This window comes from Theobroma cacao, chromosome 7 (genome assembly GCF_000208745.1).
Source record: "Theobroma cacao cultivar B97-61/B2 chromosome 7, Criollo_cocoa_genome_V2, whole genome shotgun sequence".
In the NCBI taxonomy this organism is placed as follows: domain Eukaryota; kingdom Viridiplantae; phylum Streptophyta; class Magnoliopsida; order Malvales; family Malvaceae; genus Theobroma; species Theobroma cacao.
The window spans coordinates 626,724-643,013 of NC_030856.1; the positions used below are offsets into that span (position 1 = coordinate 626,724).

The 16,290-nt window shown below is 35.9% G+C and overlaps 2 protein-coding genes across 4 annotated transcripts; both read right to left on the reverse strand.

Moving 5' to 3' along the window:
- LOC18593256 (WEB family protein At5g55860) lies at positions 480-4,782 on the reverse strand. Of its 2 annotated transcripts, none has more exons than XM_007020393.2 (4): positions 4,412-4,782; positions 3,996-4,106; positions 3,201-3,396; positions 480-2,794 (listed from the first exon to the last, which is right to left on the reverse strand). In XM_007020393.2, the coding sequence occupies exons 3-4, from the start codon at positions 3,369-3,371 to the stop codon at positions 1,010-1,012; spliced, it is 1,956 nt and encodes a 651-aa protein (XP_007020455.2). In that variant the 5' UTR covers positions 3,372-3,396; positions 3,996-4,106; positions 4,412-4,782; the 3' UTR covers positions 480-1,009. The 2 variants fall into 2 exon arrangements, with proteins under 2 accessions (XP_007020455.2, XP_017980164.1); XM_018124675.1 differs by having other exon boundaries at positions 4,319-4,782.
- Positions 5,558-14,017, reverse strand: LOC18593257 (nodulin homeobox). Of its 2 annotated transcripts, XM_018125142.1 has the most exons (17): positions 13,798-14,017; positions 12,760-12,811; positions 12,440-12,565; positions 12,194-12,352; positions 11,305-11,388; positions 11,096-11,224; positions 10,654-10,872; positions 10,121-10,249; positions 9,904-9,999; positions 9,587-9,748; positions 8,987-9,278; positions 8,774-8,899; positions 8,610-8,679; positions 8,113-8,176; positions 7,053-7,574; positions 6,912-6,946; positions 6,017-6,542 (listed from the first exon to the last, which is right to left on the reverse strand). In XM_018125142.1, exons 2-17 carry the CDS (start codon positions 12,799-12,801, stop codon positions 6,017-6,019), a joined length of 2,781 nt encoding a protein of 926 aa, XP_017980631.1. In that variant the 5' UTR covers positions 12,802-12,811; positions 13,798-14,017. The 2 variants fall into 2 exon arrangements, with proteins under 2 accessions (XP_017980632.1, XP_017980631.1); XM_018125143.1 differs by lacking the exon at positions 13,798-14,017 and having other exon boundaries at positions 5,558-6,542; positions 12,760-12,801.

Below are 16,290 nucleotides of genomic sequence, written 5' to 3' on the forward strand. Positions count from 1 at the left end.
GAGAGGAACAGGATTTTCTTTTCCACTTTCCATTCTTTGCCAGCCATGTCAATAATTCAAAAAAAGAAAAAGGTTCACGTGCTAATACAAATAATTGAGATTGAGAGACTATGGTACTCATGATATTGGATTTTCTCTCATTTAAGTTATCCCACTATTGGTCATACTTTTATTATAAAAATTGAACTAGATTCACCTGCCAATTAAAATGATGCAAATTAGACTACTTTTCAGGCTTGTAATCAGGAGGTGAGGAACCTGTGCTTTATCGCCTTAAAAACCTTTTTAATAACTACCATGTAACTTCCCATATTGTCTATGGAGGAGTGACTCCTGGGCTGCAGATGGTGGAAAGCTGGTTTCCACCAAACCCCACACAGAATTTTCATCCACCAATAGCTTACGTTGAAGCAAAATGATTGATTTGTTACATCGATCTGACAAGGAGAATGCTTTCATTCTTAAAGTTGGACACCAACTTAACCACCAAACCCAACACTGAATTCTCATCCACCAACAGCTTACGTTGAAGCAAAATGATTGATTTGTTACATTGATCTCACAGGGAGAATGCTTTCATTCTTAAAGTTGGACACCAACTTAACATGTTCACAAGGTTTACACTAACATCATGGAGGATTGGATGCATTTGATTGATCTCAAGGACACAATGAAACACAATGGCCAGCTGTTTAGTGACCAATGCCATCAAGGCTAAATTTGCTTACTGCCAAAGCTTCATCTACATCATTGCTGTCACATTGCCCTCGATGAGCTATTGGCACCTAATACACGAGCATTCATTTCCATTGCTAAGTCATCGATTGATATGCAAGTCTTACACACAGATGTCAGTTTCCCCACGTTGCTTGCAAACTAGGCCTTAGATATTCCACTTTAAATTCCTCAAACAGACAAGAATAACAGAGATTTGTTCTCAGATGTACACACAACCAAACATGTTTCTCTCAACCATTGATAAATGTACAAAGATCTGGCAAATGCAATGTCACAGAGCCTTCTCACCAGGCAGATAAGAGGGAGATCCACCCTCAATTTGGTTCTTTTTTCGATTGAAGATCCCGCTGATATTAGGTAAAAGTACCTTCTTTGAGACAGAAGACTTTTCTTTTTCCAACTTTCGTATCTGAACAATTTTCTCCGGCGGGTTCTGCTTCTGAATTCTGTAGTGCTGTGGGGATGATTCTGCTGACATCTGTGCTTCTGCCAGAATCCGAGATGCAGCTTCAGCTGCTTTCTTCTGTTCCCTATCGCGCCACCTTCGAAGTTCTCCCTCCACTGCCCTCTTGGCTGCCTCAGCCATCTCTGCCCTCTTCAAAGCATCTGCAGTAGCAACCTTCATGTCTTCAATCTCTTTCTGAGTTGCCTCTAACCTCTTGAGGGCCTCATTTTCACTAGCCTTCACAGCTTCCACCTGAGCCATGGCAGCTGCCACTTTCATCTCAGCTAAATTATCAGACTCTTCAACTTTACGGCTCAAAGACTCAAGCTCTTCCCTGGAGATAGTGATATTGGCTCCAGATTCAGAGGTTGAGGCACGTGCTGCATTAGTTCTCTCAGAAAGCATCTTTATCTGATCAAGCGCCTTGGTCTCAGCTTCTTTTGCAGCTTCAGCTTCTTCCAGAGCAACTCTCAGCTGCTGTTCTGCTTCCTCAAGTGCAATTCTTGAGGCTTCAGCTTCCAACCTTAACTCCTCAGCTTCCTTCTTCATCTCTTCTGCTTCTCGCCGTGCATTTTCTGCTTCCACCAATAGCTGTTGGAGGGTTGAAATCATTTCTTCACAGGCACCTCTTGTTTTGGATTCCTCTGTAAGGAAAGCTTCAAGCTCAGCTTTAGTTTTTCGAAGCTTGACATGCAGATTCCCAGCAATGGACTCTGTTGCTGCTTCCTTCTCCTTCAGTTCAGAATGCTCTTCCTTCACATTCTCTAGCTCCATCTTAAGAGACTCCGCCAAACTTCTCAAGGAGTTTTCCTCTTCAGCAACTTTTTGCAGCGACTCTTTAGCACCATCTAGCTCTGAAGTAACAGTTTGCACAGACTCCAGATCAGAAGCCTTTGCATTTTCCATCTGCTTCTGCAAAGCCCCAATCTGATTGACCGTTTCAGAGAGTTGTGCTTCAAGATTTCGTGTAAGCTCAGGGTCAAATTCATTCTTTAAAGCAAGCAATTTCTTTGTCGACTCTTCCAGGGAAGCTTTATATAATTGCCTCTGAGTATCCTTTTCAGCAAACATTTTAGCTTGTTCTTGCTGTGCTTCAAGAGATGCAAGCTTCACTTGTCCGATTGATTCCTGTACAGCTGAAATCTCCCGAGAGAGCTCCCCAACTTTCTCCATGTTAACCTTGGCTGCATGTTCAGCTTCTTCTGTTTGGTTAAAGGCAGCAATTTTGGCTTCTAAGGATGCATCACAATCCTGATGAACCTTCCTCAATTCTTGTTTTGCAGCATCAAGTTCAGTAATCACAGTCATGTATTGTTCCCTTGAAGTTTCCAAGTCATGGTTCCTAGCACCATCAGGTCCAGGGAGACTACTAGAATTTGCTTCTTCAATCAGCTTTGCCTGATTCTTTGCAGCTTCTGTAGCCTTGATTGCAGAATCTTTTGATTCATTAACAGTTTTGAGTTTGTCAGTTAAATCTTTAACCATTCTTTTAGCCCTTTCAAGCTCTACAAGTGCTTGAGCCTTGGTTGTCTCGGCATTTTCTAGTTGCTCCTTTAACCTGTTCAACTCTTTTTGTGCCAGGTGAAGCTGTGTCTCCTTGGCCAATACTCTCTGCAGCTCAATAACAAATAAGTTTTAGCAACAAATAGCAAGTTAAATATTAATGATCATGCATTTTCCACATAACTAGATTTCTATAAAATCTAACCCTGAAGTTCTAATTTCGAACTTAGTTATAAAACAATGACAATATAAATACACAATGCTTACAAAGATGGCCCAAAATGCACCTTAACAAGGTCATAGTTGCTATGTAGGTTTCTCGGCCTTCATACAAAATTCATGATCTGAGCAGCTCGAATTTTTTTTATATATAGAGATAAATGAGAATAGGAAAAAGAACAACTTGAATGGCCATAAATATCATATCCATATCCCAAAAACTTAATATTACTAAGCCTTAACACAATATTTCAAGTGAAAGAAAGAAAGAGAAACTTCCGAGAATCAGTAATACCTCTGCAGAATGAGGTTTTGCCTTTCTTATGGCAGGTTTTTCCCCTGAGAAAGCACCCTCACCAAAAAGAGTGACAGCATCTTTAACAGATTGAAAAGGTGCACTAGTGTCTATCTCTCCCACTTCCACTTTTGGAGAGTCAGTGGCATTATGGCGTCCCTTTGCAACCATAATGCTTTGTTTGTTTATAATTTCTCTGAAATTAAAAAAAAAAAAAAAAAGAATTATTGGCATGAATCAGATATAGGAAGACAGGCTTAGGCAGCAAGAGTTGAGAAAGCATGCAACATGCCTCAGCAGAAACATTACTCTGTACTCTCCTAAATGGCCAAATGATTATTCGGCACTATTTACAAATCTCAGGATCTTAACAAGATGCGCTGATATGAATTGCTCAAACACAACTAGAACAGTAATATCAGGCTGGGTAAAATCCTCACGAATCGAAAGGGTTAGCAGCTTTAGAAGCAAAATAAGATTAACCCGGTGCACTTGATGAAAGCTATGGTCTCAATCTTTCCTAGATTGAAAAGTAATGCCTGAATGGTTTCCATGTAATGACACTCATACAAGTTAAGAACAACCAAATACTAACAGTAACAACAACTTTATAGCATAACTTAACATTTCATGAACCCAAACTTTCGAGTCTCGAAAGATTATTAACCAGAAAATCCTTAAGCAAAAATTCACTACAACGTGAATGAAACTAAATTTCCAGATAAAAAATCAGTCAACATCATCAAGATTTTAACATCGTCATAGCAATCACAACATAAGTGAAGCTAACCATACCTTAAATATCCTTGTCAAGTCTTCAACCAGAAAGACTAAGTAAATCACCTCCTTGTCCTTAAGAACACGAAGCTTTAATTTCTTTTTCCCAGAAATTCAAGCCAAAGAACCCTAGCTCAACATCAAAGAAAGAAAGAAAGAAGGAAATATCTTAAAAAAAAGTTTGAATCTCTTGCTTTTACTAGAATTCAAGAACATGACGAAAATGATATCTCAAGTCAAGGAATAAAATGAAATGAAACGTAAAACAAGGTTTAATAAAACAAACAAAAATCATATAAAAAAACAAAACTTGGAAAGCACAACAAGAACAAAGAACTTACCTTTCAACAGCTAAACCCAATAAAAACAACAAAAACCCTAATCAAAACCCAATAACAAAAAGCTCATCAAAGGGTCAAAAATCAAAGAACCACCTTCTCTAAAAGCCCTTCACATCTTCATGATCATCTTCTTTGATCTCCATGCAATTCCTTCTTTTACTCAAAGAACCTTTCAATCTTTCAACCCAAAGACCAAAACCCACCAAGAAAAATCCAAACTTTTGACAAGAATCTCCCAAGAAAATCTGACAAGAAAATTTTTCGTGGCCAAAAAATAAAAAGTAGGCTTCCAGCAAAAGAAAAATATTGTGGGTTTTATTCAAAAAGGGCTTTACTACCTTCTTTTTTTTTTAGTATTTTTGAAGGATTCGAATAGTAACTATTGCAACTTAGAGAGAGAAAGTTTGAATATTCAAAAGCTGTTTGAGACAAAATTTTATATCAGCAAAGACAGTGGAGAGAAAGAGAGACAGAGGGGGGGGGGGAGACTGTTTCCTTTTTGATTGAAAGAGCGACAGACAAGAGAAGTGTGCTTTTCAAGGTTGTACTCTTTGGACAGTTATGTAGAATGTTTCAACATGAAAGGGTAGTTCTGTCTGAGAGATACTTGCTAACGGGAACAAGGGCAAGGTACTCCACGTTATAGCCTGGACTGATTAGATCGAGTAGTGACAAAATGACAATGACCAAAAGAGAAAAAGTGGTTTGAGTTTTGGTTTATGGCTCCCAATTGCTTGCTGTTCCCATCTCTCTCATGAGTCATGTGTAATTGTCTTCCTCCCTTTTTGTTTTCTTACTAGAATCCTGCTTTTTTACACATGCAAATTTGCAAATATTTTCATTTTAGTAACCTTTTTTTTATATATAGAGAAAAAAATCACTCTAGTTTATAAAATATATATGGATCTTTCAAATATCTCGAACTGCAAATGATTTGATCGATAATTTAACCAAAACTAGAATGCAGAAGAACCATGATATTATATTGTATTGGTGATATAGTTTGGAAATATAATGAAAATCATTTAGCCCTTGGGGTTGTTGACATTAGAGACAGACACTGCAAGTTTTGGATTGAGAGGAATATCAACCATTGCCTTCTCAGGTGGTTGGTAGGGCAGCATGACCCTGTAGATGTCCTCAAAGGGCACATTAAAGAATCACAATATGTATCTCTCTCACAGTACAAATAGTTTTGTATGACCTGTAAATGGACCCAAGACCAAGGATGCATGCATATCAGAGCATAATGTACTGTTTGATTTCCAAATCTAATGATCCATAAGTAGTAACTACAAAATTTTTCACATTGCTTTTTACTAGAAATCTGTTAACTCCCACTTCAATGTACATTGGAATGTCACTTTCCTTGATGAGGGAAAAAGGGGAAAAGGAAAAAGGGTTACCTCAAAACTTGAAGTTCACATTCTTTTCATCAAGGTTATGGTGTTCACAACTCATTTGAGTGTCCTAAAAGTAAGTCCACCCCTTCCTACCAAGCTTGCTTTTGGTGGTCTTTTCCCATGTCAGAAGGGGCGACTTTAGTTAGTGAAGGTCTATGATATATGCCCTAAAGTAATGGAAAGAGGAGGGATGAACTGGATTACCAGTTATAGGGGAGCTAAGGAGATTGAAGCTATACCGGGTTATATTTCATTGCCAGGGGCAAGAAAAATGGTAAATCAACAAGACTGAAATTTATTGAGGTCGCAACAAGAATATTTTGTTTGAATCCCACATCACTCTCATTACCCCAAATTTTGTTTCAGCCTCTTCAAATGAGGCACCTGTGGCTTCAGATGGGTAGGGTAGCTTCACCCATTTGTCAGCCTTTAGGTCAACGGCATCCACAACACACGTCCCTGATTCCTCCAAGCTCTTTCCACACCATTTACCTTGAACCTGGTGTACTTTTCCCTTACCAATCTCCTCACCTCGTCCATCTACAAGCACTACAAACTGACCTGGCTTGCACTGAACAAATTCTGCAGCACCAAAATCAACAAATTCTGGAGCCTCTGGGTTTTCACTGGTGCTAATTCTTGACATGCTTCGAGTGCCTCTGGTATTTGAGGGGGCAGCCTCTTCACCAGAACTATCAGGTGCTTTGAATGGATGACCTGGTTGTGGCCCACCTTGCTTTCCTGCAAAAGCATTATCAGGCTCTGGAGGGGGGCGAGCATCCTTACTTGCTCGTGCAAGCCTGGCCTTTCGATTGTTGAGCCTGATGACAGTACATAAGACAAATTAGTTTCAACAGGAACTAACAGAACTTTTTAAAATGTGCTGCAAAACTGTAAACAACCACAATCTATTAACTGCTAAAAGCTAGCTACGCCAATTGGTGCTTTTCAAGCTACAAAATAGTCATTTTCATTTTAAGTAGCTTGCCTTAGAAGTTCTAGGAAAGAAACTCTAAACTTTAAAGAAACACTTCAACTCAAACCAGTTATTATAAGCTTTCTTTCTTTCTTTCTTCCTTTCCCCCCAACTCTTAGTTTATTTGCATCATTAAAGAAGCTATCTCATGACCTCAGAATACATTCTAGAATTATTTGCATATAAATGTTACAAAAAGAGGTTGCTTCCTTACCAGTTCCGTAGCTGCGAACATGTAACCTCTGAGCCCTGAGAAATGAAAGTAGTAGTAGTTTTAGTGAAGAAAGATATTACTTCAAGTGGATAAATAAATTAATTTACATCAAGCATGAGTTACTCGATCTATATTACGCACATGATGACATAATTTATCAGCCCACGATTGTATAGAAGCAGTATTTCGCTGCATTTCAGGTTCATCCAAAAGGGCCCTTTCTATTATTGTCACCTGTTCATCATTCATTATAGTTCGCTTCCTTTTTCTCCGTTGCTTCTCTTCAGTTTGAACAGTTTCAACTTTTTCATCCTCTCGAACTCCTGCAGGTGTACTATCTCTGAGATGCTCAACTAATTTATCAACGGCATTTTTTCCCTTTGTGGAACTTGTATCTGAACCACTTGTTTCAACATTCTGAACATCTCTGTCAATTTCTTTCAAACCAATAGGTGTTACAGATTTGTCTTTATCATCCATCATGTCTTGCCTTGTTATATCATCAGCTTGATCCATATGATTGCTTCTGACATAACACTGCTCTTCTTCTTGAAAAGCAGAATTCTCAGACATTTCCTCTTTCAGGTTACCATTTCGGTTATTACGATTTGGAGGTTCCCTTCTCAGTAAAGGAGATGAGCACCCCCCTAGACTTCGATCCTCCTATCAGTTATAAAACATTGTTGAGTGTTGGATTTAAAAGAAAAGGCAAAATGAAAAATAAGCAAAAGGATTTTCATGTGCATCAATGCCAAAATAATAGCCTTTGCCATTAAAAACTGCAATTGAAACAATTAAGTATAACCAATTTCAGTGGTCTTCTTAAAAGGGAAAAAGTTCAATAGTCTAAAATATAATTGGAACAAAATCTGTCATATTTGATCTGTCATAGGCACACAGTTTAAGCCAACTCGGCACTTAATATTTAAATTTGTTATACCAAAATAAGGTTCTAAATGTTGTAATTAACCATAAAACCAATGAACTTCCAGCATTCACCTAATGATTCTTGCTGAAATATTCTTTAGGAAACTAATTCTGAAAAATCGACTTCCCAAATTTACTTTTCTATATCTTTCCGGCAGAAGCAGATAGTTTCAGAACTTAGAATATAACAAAGAAAGGAGATAGGTACCTGCCACAGAAGAGGGATTGGAGGTGGGAGTAATACTAATCATTCAACAAGATATAGAATGTTTACCTGAACTCGGTTTTCTTCAAATTCAGCAGGGTTTATCAGTGATTGTAATTGGTCAAAGAATACCCTGAAAAAAAGGAAGTTGCTTAACAAGAGAAATCAATAATATAGGACAATCCATTAATTCAAACAGAGAAGATGACAGAAATGACCCCAAAACAGGGATCAATATGAATGTTGCAAACGGAGGCTTTGGAGGGTTATAGTTGCAGGAAAATTAAAGTTCTAAGGACAACCTTAAAGGATGGCTAATATATGAATTATATCTCAAAGTAGCATATAAAAACGAAGGCTGCATGCCATGAGTTTAAATTAAGGTTTTGTTAGTATGAAGACTCATGCATGTGTGTGGTAACACAAACATTTTTCTAGCACAGTTTGGATGAAAGTAGTACTCAAATTTATACATGATGGCATAATATGGCAAAAATTGTCAACAATTTCTAATACAACTTTAAGAACTTAGCAGGAATTTCATAAGCACAGGAACTTCAGATCACCTTAAGAGCTGCAAGTCATCCTCATTCAGAAAAGTGGGAATTAAAGATTCCGCATGACTTAACAGGGAACCTACATGAACAGGTTACTTGTAAGGAACAAGAAATAATTTGTAATTATGTCCTACTCGGAGGGAAAAGAAAACAAAGCTCAACAAGATATTTACGCAGGTTCCTGTAAATAGCAGCAGCCTTTTGTGGACCAGAGACAAAGACAAAACTGGGTAATAGCTTAGATGGATCGTTTCGCAAGCATCCAAGAAATTTGTGAAGGAAGAGGTTCCTCTCCTGCTCTGTGGATTAAAACAGAGAATTCAATTAACATAACAAAAATTATGCAAATTTCATAGAAAACTTGCATCACTCAAGTGGAAATTTACCTTCACAGATGTTCGGAACAAAACAATGGAGGTTTGCAATTACTTTGACAAATAAAGATGTTCTTTGATGTACATAGGATGCTTGAGACATGTTGTTATAAATAAAATTGAAATACAGATCTCTTGTATTTGTTAGGTCTGATGATGAAAGTGACTCTAAAGCCCATCCAACTGCAGGAAATATTTCATAATACAGGGTACCATCTTCTTCCCTTACAGGGAGATCAGCCGAACACCACATGGATAGAAAATCTCCATGAGAGAGTGAAAATATTGCACTCAAAAAGTCAGTCTGAAGGAGCATAAAAGAGGTAGTCAAAAACCTTAGTATAAAGGATCCAAAAACCATAAGAGAACACCAAATGTATCAAAACTACAAGTTAATCCAGCAGAAAATTTGCTACTTGCCACAAAAGTTAATAAGATTTGGGTTCTCTGGGAATTATATGAGTTCCAATAAAAGAGATGTTATAGCTATTATACTCTTTGGAAATACCATTGCACCAGCAGTCACAGAAGTAATGAACTAGCAATTTTCCAAAAGCAGGATAGAAATGAAACCAAAGGAACAAATTCCGAAGTCTGATCATAATAACTTACAAAGTGCACAGTGATGTAAGATCGAAAGTTTGAATCATCAGAGAAGATATCAGCTAGACGCATTGCATTAAGTTGCAGAAGCCCCATAGGATAGGTTCTATCAGAACTAGCAGTGAGCTGCTTGGGATCTTTACTGAGTCCAGTCTTCAACAACTCAAGGACCTGTATCATTATAATTGTATTAAAGACAAACATCCAGGAAGTGAAAAGCAGGCCTTAGAAGAGAGAGTCCAGGACACAGATCATTAGAAAAATCTGAGTATGATTCCCACTCTAGCAAAACAAAACATAACTTGCATAACCATCAGAAAACAAACCTCAAGTGCAACAGACTTTGCCAAATCCAGGCTTCCTGGAGAGCTGGCAACCTCATCAAGATAAGAAATGCTTTCTGCTTCACACAAATTCAATAACTGCATAAACATGAAGTTTTATTCACATAAGTGTTATATTAAAAAGGTGCTGCAGAAGATTACAAAGTAGCTTAAGCAACCAAATATATAGCAAAAACAAATATCCATGCCTAGGACTTACAATTGACAGAACTTTAGCTTTCATCCTAGATAATGCAGCCATGACCGTGGAAGATTCTACAAAATAAGGTGCATGCAACTTCAGGATGGATTGAGCCAGAAAAAGAATACCACCCTTTCCGCATAGTTCCTGAAGGAGTAGCAACAACAAAATTCCATTGGTCTAAGATATCCCAAAAAATCACAATATTAATCTCAAGAACTAGAGTCAATGAGACTCAAAACTTCACATGGATCTCATAAAAATCTCCCATGCATATGTTGACAAATTATAATGAGTACACATCAGTTAATTGCAACCGTGATTTTTTTTTCTTGCCAAAATGTAAACTTTAACATCTTAGATATCAGGGTTCTTTTGACTAACAACCTTTCTCTCTTGTCTTCCACACGTGAGTGTAGTTAAGAATTCTGACACACCATGGTTACAAGTTTTAGCCACAACAAATTGTTCCTTATAATACTAAAAGAAAATTAAAGAGGTAGTATTCATAATTCCAGATGAATAGATAAATGAAATGCTAGTATGCAAACCTTATTCCTCAGTAAGCGCTCCCGAAATGGTTTCTGTTGGCACAATAACTGAAGGAACTGTAAAGAAGCCTCACATTGTTGGCAAAGATAGTTAACTATAAATTCAGCAGTTGGACTCAACTTTGCACAGATATCAGTATGCTCAGCAGACAGCTTGTTTTGGAGAAACCTGACAACTAGATGAACAGCTCTGCAAGCTACATCCATAAACATGTCAACCTGCAATGAAATTTGGATCAATAAGGTGCGCAGACATGTTGGACTGCAGATTTATTAAGACTATACAACTGTCAAAAATTTCTAAGGAAGTGGCATGTAACAAACAGAAGAACATATGCCAAAGGTGCAATAACCAGCATAACAATTCCATAAACATTTAACTTCATCTAACCCAACCCGTTTTCCTCATAATCAGTTCACAATAATGTTAACTAAGTTGTACCTTAGGATGTGCCACTATCACTAGAGCCAGATCTTGCCACTGTGAAGATATACATCCAGTCAATAGATACAGACTGCATGCCACAAGTGCTGAATGTAAAAGAGGCACAGGACTTGAATTATGGATGTCCTACGACATAAAAACAAGTTTGAATAAAGATAAAAATGAATTTGTGGAAGATAAGACATAAAAAAGGATAAAAAAAGAACCTGTCTGTAATCATTGAGAACAACCAGCACATAAAAGACCAGATCAATCAGCTGTTCTGATACTTTTACATCATCAAGCAAAATCTGTAACATCATGAAGCAAAAAAAGATTAAGAGAAAAGAAACTTACAGTATTCCAGAAATCTTCAAAAATTCCTACATAGTAGATAGGCTGATGAAAAAGACAGAAATGAAGACACAATTCAAAACAGCACCCACAGAAGTAGAGTGAGTTAGGACAAAGAAGGGACTTCTGCAATTAATGGGTACAATCTGCAATATCCGAATTTGAGTCTTTACAGTCAAGGGCATTTCATAGAGCAAAGGTGCAGACTAGACTTGTAGGTCAAGTACCTTAGAAATTTGCAAGAGGTTCCAAATTTAATCCTGACTTAACCAACAATTATGGGGATCTCAAGTCATGGGTGAGGCTTGCTCTATATATATTAAGTATCAATACAGTCACTGGAGCAGAATATAAGAAGTTGTACTTCAAGTGATAACTAAGAAGATTTCCATTCTTATAACTAAGTCCAAAATCCAAACCTTGAGATGTGAAAACATGCAGGCAAGTAAAGAAACTTAAGTTAATTACTTATATTTTTTGTGGGGGCAGTGACGTCAATTAAACCAAAAGCCCTTAGTTCAAAGCTAAGCAGTAAATTATTTATCCTAGAGTATTTCTCTTCCTGCTTTCCCCTCATTTAGATGTATTGACACAATTTTTCAACAGAATACTGAAAAGTATGGAGCTTCGTGCAAGGATATTGATTAAAAAAATTGTCCCATTACAATTTGTGCCAAGTCCTTGTCAAATGCAAGAACAAAAACACAACAATAATGGAACAAACACAACAAAATAACAAGATGAGGGATTACTAAGAGCAACCTGCTCAAGTTTAGTGTGGCGAGGGGCTAATTCGCACAAGGAATGTAAAAGCCGGATGCCACATAGTAAATATCGGAGCAGCGCTTCATCTCTATCAGATGACATGAGCACTGCAACAAGGTGCAAAGGAAGACATCCTGCAAGTTTTTCCACATCAATCTGAAAGATAGCACAATTTAATATGAGATGTTTCAGTGAAAAAGAAAAACTATGACACTACAACAATAAAAAATGAGGTGGTTGTACCTTTACTTCTGATCCTTTTTCAGTAACAAAGTGAATGGTAAAATTTTCGGAGTCTCTCAGCAACTTATTAATCTCCTTTGCACTAAGCCCATGAATCTCCTTCACCACTGAAATCAAGTCAATGGCCTGTTCATATAAAACCAAAACACATCTGAGTCCTTGACGGAGCTTAAGCTTTTTCTTGGTTAAAGAACAGAATAAAAGGGTCTAGATAAAATGGACAACTGGGAAAGGTTTTTCTTTTCTATTTCTTTCTAAACAAGAGGGAGAAAGAGAAATCTTATGCAAATACAACTTTCACTTCAGATATGAACACCTACCTGTTCAACACTGCATACTGCTTCTTCCTTGCCTTGCCTCATATTCAAAAACCTAGCAGCAAGCAAAAAACATATGACTCAAGACTAAAGAGCATAAGCAATACTAAGTGCATAAGATAACTACGGCAATTGCATTCCACTACTTCAATTAGCCTGAAAAAGCATAAGGAATTAGTAAATGACAGTCCCACCAAAACGAAACCCTGAGAGGAATGAACTCAAAACAGCCCTGCCCTTCATCAATACTATTATTGCTAAAAGTTCTGCTCTCAAAACCAGAATCTACAGTCTTGGCTGGTGAGCTCAACAGGTAGAACCAGACAATAACCCCTATGCCCAGAGCTTGACTAATCTAACAAAAAAGAAACCTACTCTAAGGAAAAACACGAGTTATAACGAATTCCCCACTAATGCTCCTCAAACCAGTCATTTCTGAAAAAGACTTCAACCTTGAAAGATTTATCACACCCTAAAACTTCCTAGCGCTTCCAAATTTAGTCCCTAACCAAAAAAAAAAAGTAGAGTTCCAATCAATTTTCAACATCCCCAAGTTTTGCTTTTCACTGAAATGGCTTCCAAGATAGCTAAACATGCATCCTACATTAAACAAGGAAAAAAAAAACCATAAATATTTATCACACTTTGAAACTTCCTAGTGCTTCCGAATTTAGTCCCTAACCAAAACAAGAAGAAGAGGTCTAATCCATTTTCAACATCCCCAAGTTTTGCTTTTCACTGAAACAAGTTCCAAGATTGCTAAACATGCATCCTACACTAAACAAGAAAAATACCACCACAAACACAAAAACCACCTCATGGACCCCAAAAGTCAGCATAATGAAAATAATTAGAGGCTAAAACCCAAACCTTAAAACCTCCTCCAAAATCTTTCAAGATTGAGAATGAAATTGAAAAATGCTACGTTCATTAAACAAAAGCAAACATACCCAACACCCCAGGATGAAACAAACAAAACAAAGTAAGGAAAAACATAGAGAAAGAAAGAAAGAAACAAACAAACAAACAAAGAAATCTTACCTTGAAGTGAAAAGCCTTATAAAAACCCAAATTGGAATCGAATAGGAAAAAACCCTAGGAATATTTTGAAGGGTCAAAATCGAAATAACCCAATAACCACCATGGGAACAGCTGCTCTTTTCCTTTCCAACCTGCCCCAGAGTTCGTTTTTGTGGGTAAAGAGAGCGAGAGAGAAAGGGGTTGCTGCTTCGCAGGGTTGTACGTGACGGGAGCTGTGTAACTTGGATTAGTAACCAAGGGTGGACTTGTCCAAAAGAAACTAGATGAAGAAGCTTTGCCACGTGAGGGGGGATAAACAAAGACTGCCACGTCAGTAAAAATGATTATTGAAATATATAAAATAATAATCAGGTGGAAAATATATATTTGTTGGGCCGTAAAGGTGTCCATGGGTAGGAATGGGCCGGGCCTTACCAGCCTTTTCTTTCCAGAGTTAAACCCGACCCGATCCGAACCCATTTATAATGATTTTTTAAGTAATTTTAACAAATTATATTATTTAATTAATCAAAATATGGTATTGGACCGAGTTCAAATTTTAAAATTCTTAACTCAAATCAAATTAATTAAAATTTTAGCTTAGTTACAATCCGAGGATTAAGTCGATGTACTATGCCATATACAAATATTTTGTTTTTCATATCAAATAAAATTAAATTGATTTAAAATCATTTTTCGAAAATCGACAAAATCGACCGAAACTATTTCAAAGCCAATATTTCAATAAACAAAATGATAGAAGTTTCTAATAATAAACAAGGTATCTTGGCAACTCGCCTTGTATCCCATGTGGCGGCTTTGATCGACACGTGTCGATATCAAGTAGACTATATGCCACACACACATATAGATCCTTAGGTTATATCATTTTCAAAACTATCAAGAGTTTTCCTAAATATCGGATAATTTACGTTAAATAATTTTGTAACGTGTGGTAATGAATTTCTAATTTTTTTCGAAAATGACATTCCATTTATGAAAAAGCATTGACTTAAAAGAACTTTTGTTTTTTCATGATCAAGAAAATGGGATTTGCAAATTACGAAAATAGTCGTCAATCATAAATAAATTTTTAAGGTCAAGAGTTGAGAGAGGAAGATTCGTTTTTTTTACTTTTTGAATAAAAAAAATCATGTATCAATCACTTAACTATATATCGTTAATTTTATTTGAGAGAAAAAAAAAACTTATATTATATTATTTGAATAAAAGGGTCTTGTATCAATCACTTGACTAAATATCGAAATAGTATTTTAAATTTAAGATAAGGAAGGCCTGCAAATTTTGTCTTCCGAAGGCATGAAAATGGCCGACAAACCATTTTTAAGATAAGGGGAAAAAGACAGGTTCATGGTCAAGCCAAGCACTTATAATCCTTAATCCTTTACCTAAACATGCTTATATTATTTATTTAAAATAATTAAAAAAATTAATAATCGTTCGACTTAATATCAATCGGTGTTTTTTTTGTTCCCGAAACATATAATGTGGTAATTGACATGATCATAGAAAGATTGATATGAAATATATCACGTAATTAATGCAAATAAAATATATAAATTCATATTGGATTTATGTGTTACATAAAAGGATAATTTTTTTTTATATAATAAAAAATTAAATTTTAATTATATAATTTAAATATTTTGTTTTATTATTCAATCCATCCTTTTTTTTTAACTATTGTTGGAAATAATTTTATATCTAAGTTTATGGGTCAAAATGCATTGGAAATCCACAAACTTCCAAAGGATGTGAGAGTGGAATGTGGAATGATTAATGATTTGACTGACAGAAAAGAAAAATTAGAAGGAGAAAAGTGTTAATTTTGAAACTAGATTCAGGGGGGATTTTTGCAATTTTAATATTTTATGAGGAAAAGTTTTGAAATTTATTCAATGAGATTGGACGGTTGCAATAATAGACTTTAAATTTCTTACTCTATTGACTAATTAATGCATACTGGCGGCCATTCATGGTGGAAATATATATATATATATATATATATATATATATATATATATATATGTATATATACACACACTATGGTCCCCCACCTAAATAAAATTATTAATTTTGTCCTTCTCGAAATATGCTAGAATTTTAACTGTTCTCTTGTTTTCATTTCATTTTCTTTGTTTAATTTTTTATTTGTAAACATTTAATAGTCCTATTATTTCCTTAATTTTTAATATTAATTTGCATTTTAATATAATATACATCGTAATCAAAATTTTTGTTTTATTTCCGTAAAAATCAAAGAGGGATAAACATTTAGCGAGATTGGTTATACTTACCACAAATTAAATAATATAGTGAAATTTTATAATTATTTTGAGAAAAAAAATCTCGACTTTGGAATGTATTATTTGTTCTATTATCGAGAGAGATTTAATTATCTTCATCGTTTAACCGAGTCAATAAATAAAAACAAAAACAAATAAAAATCTCTTTTGTTCCCTCTATACATGATATATATATATATATACATAT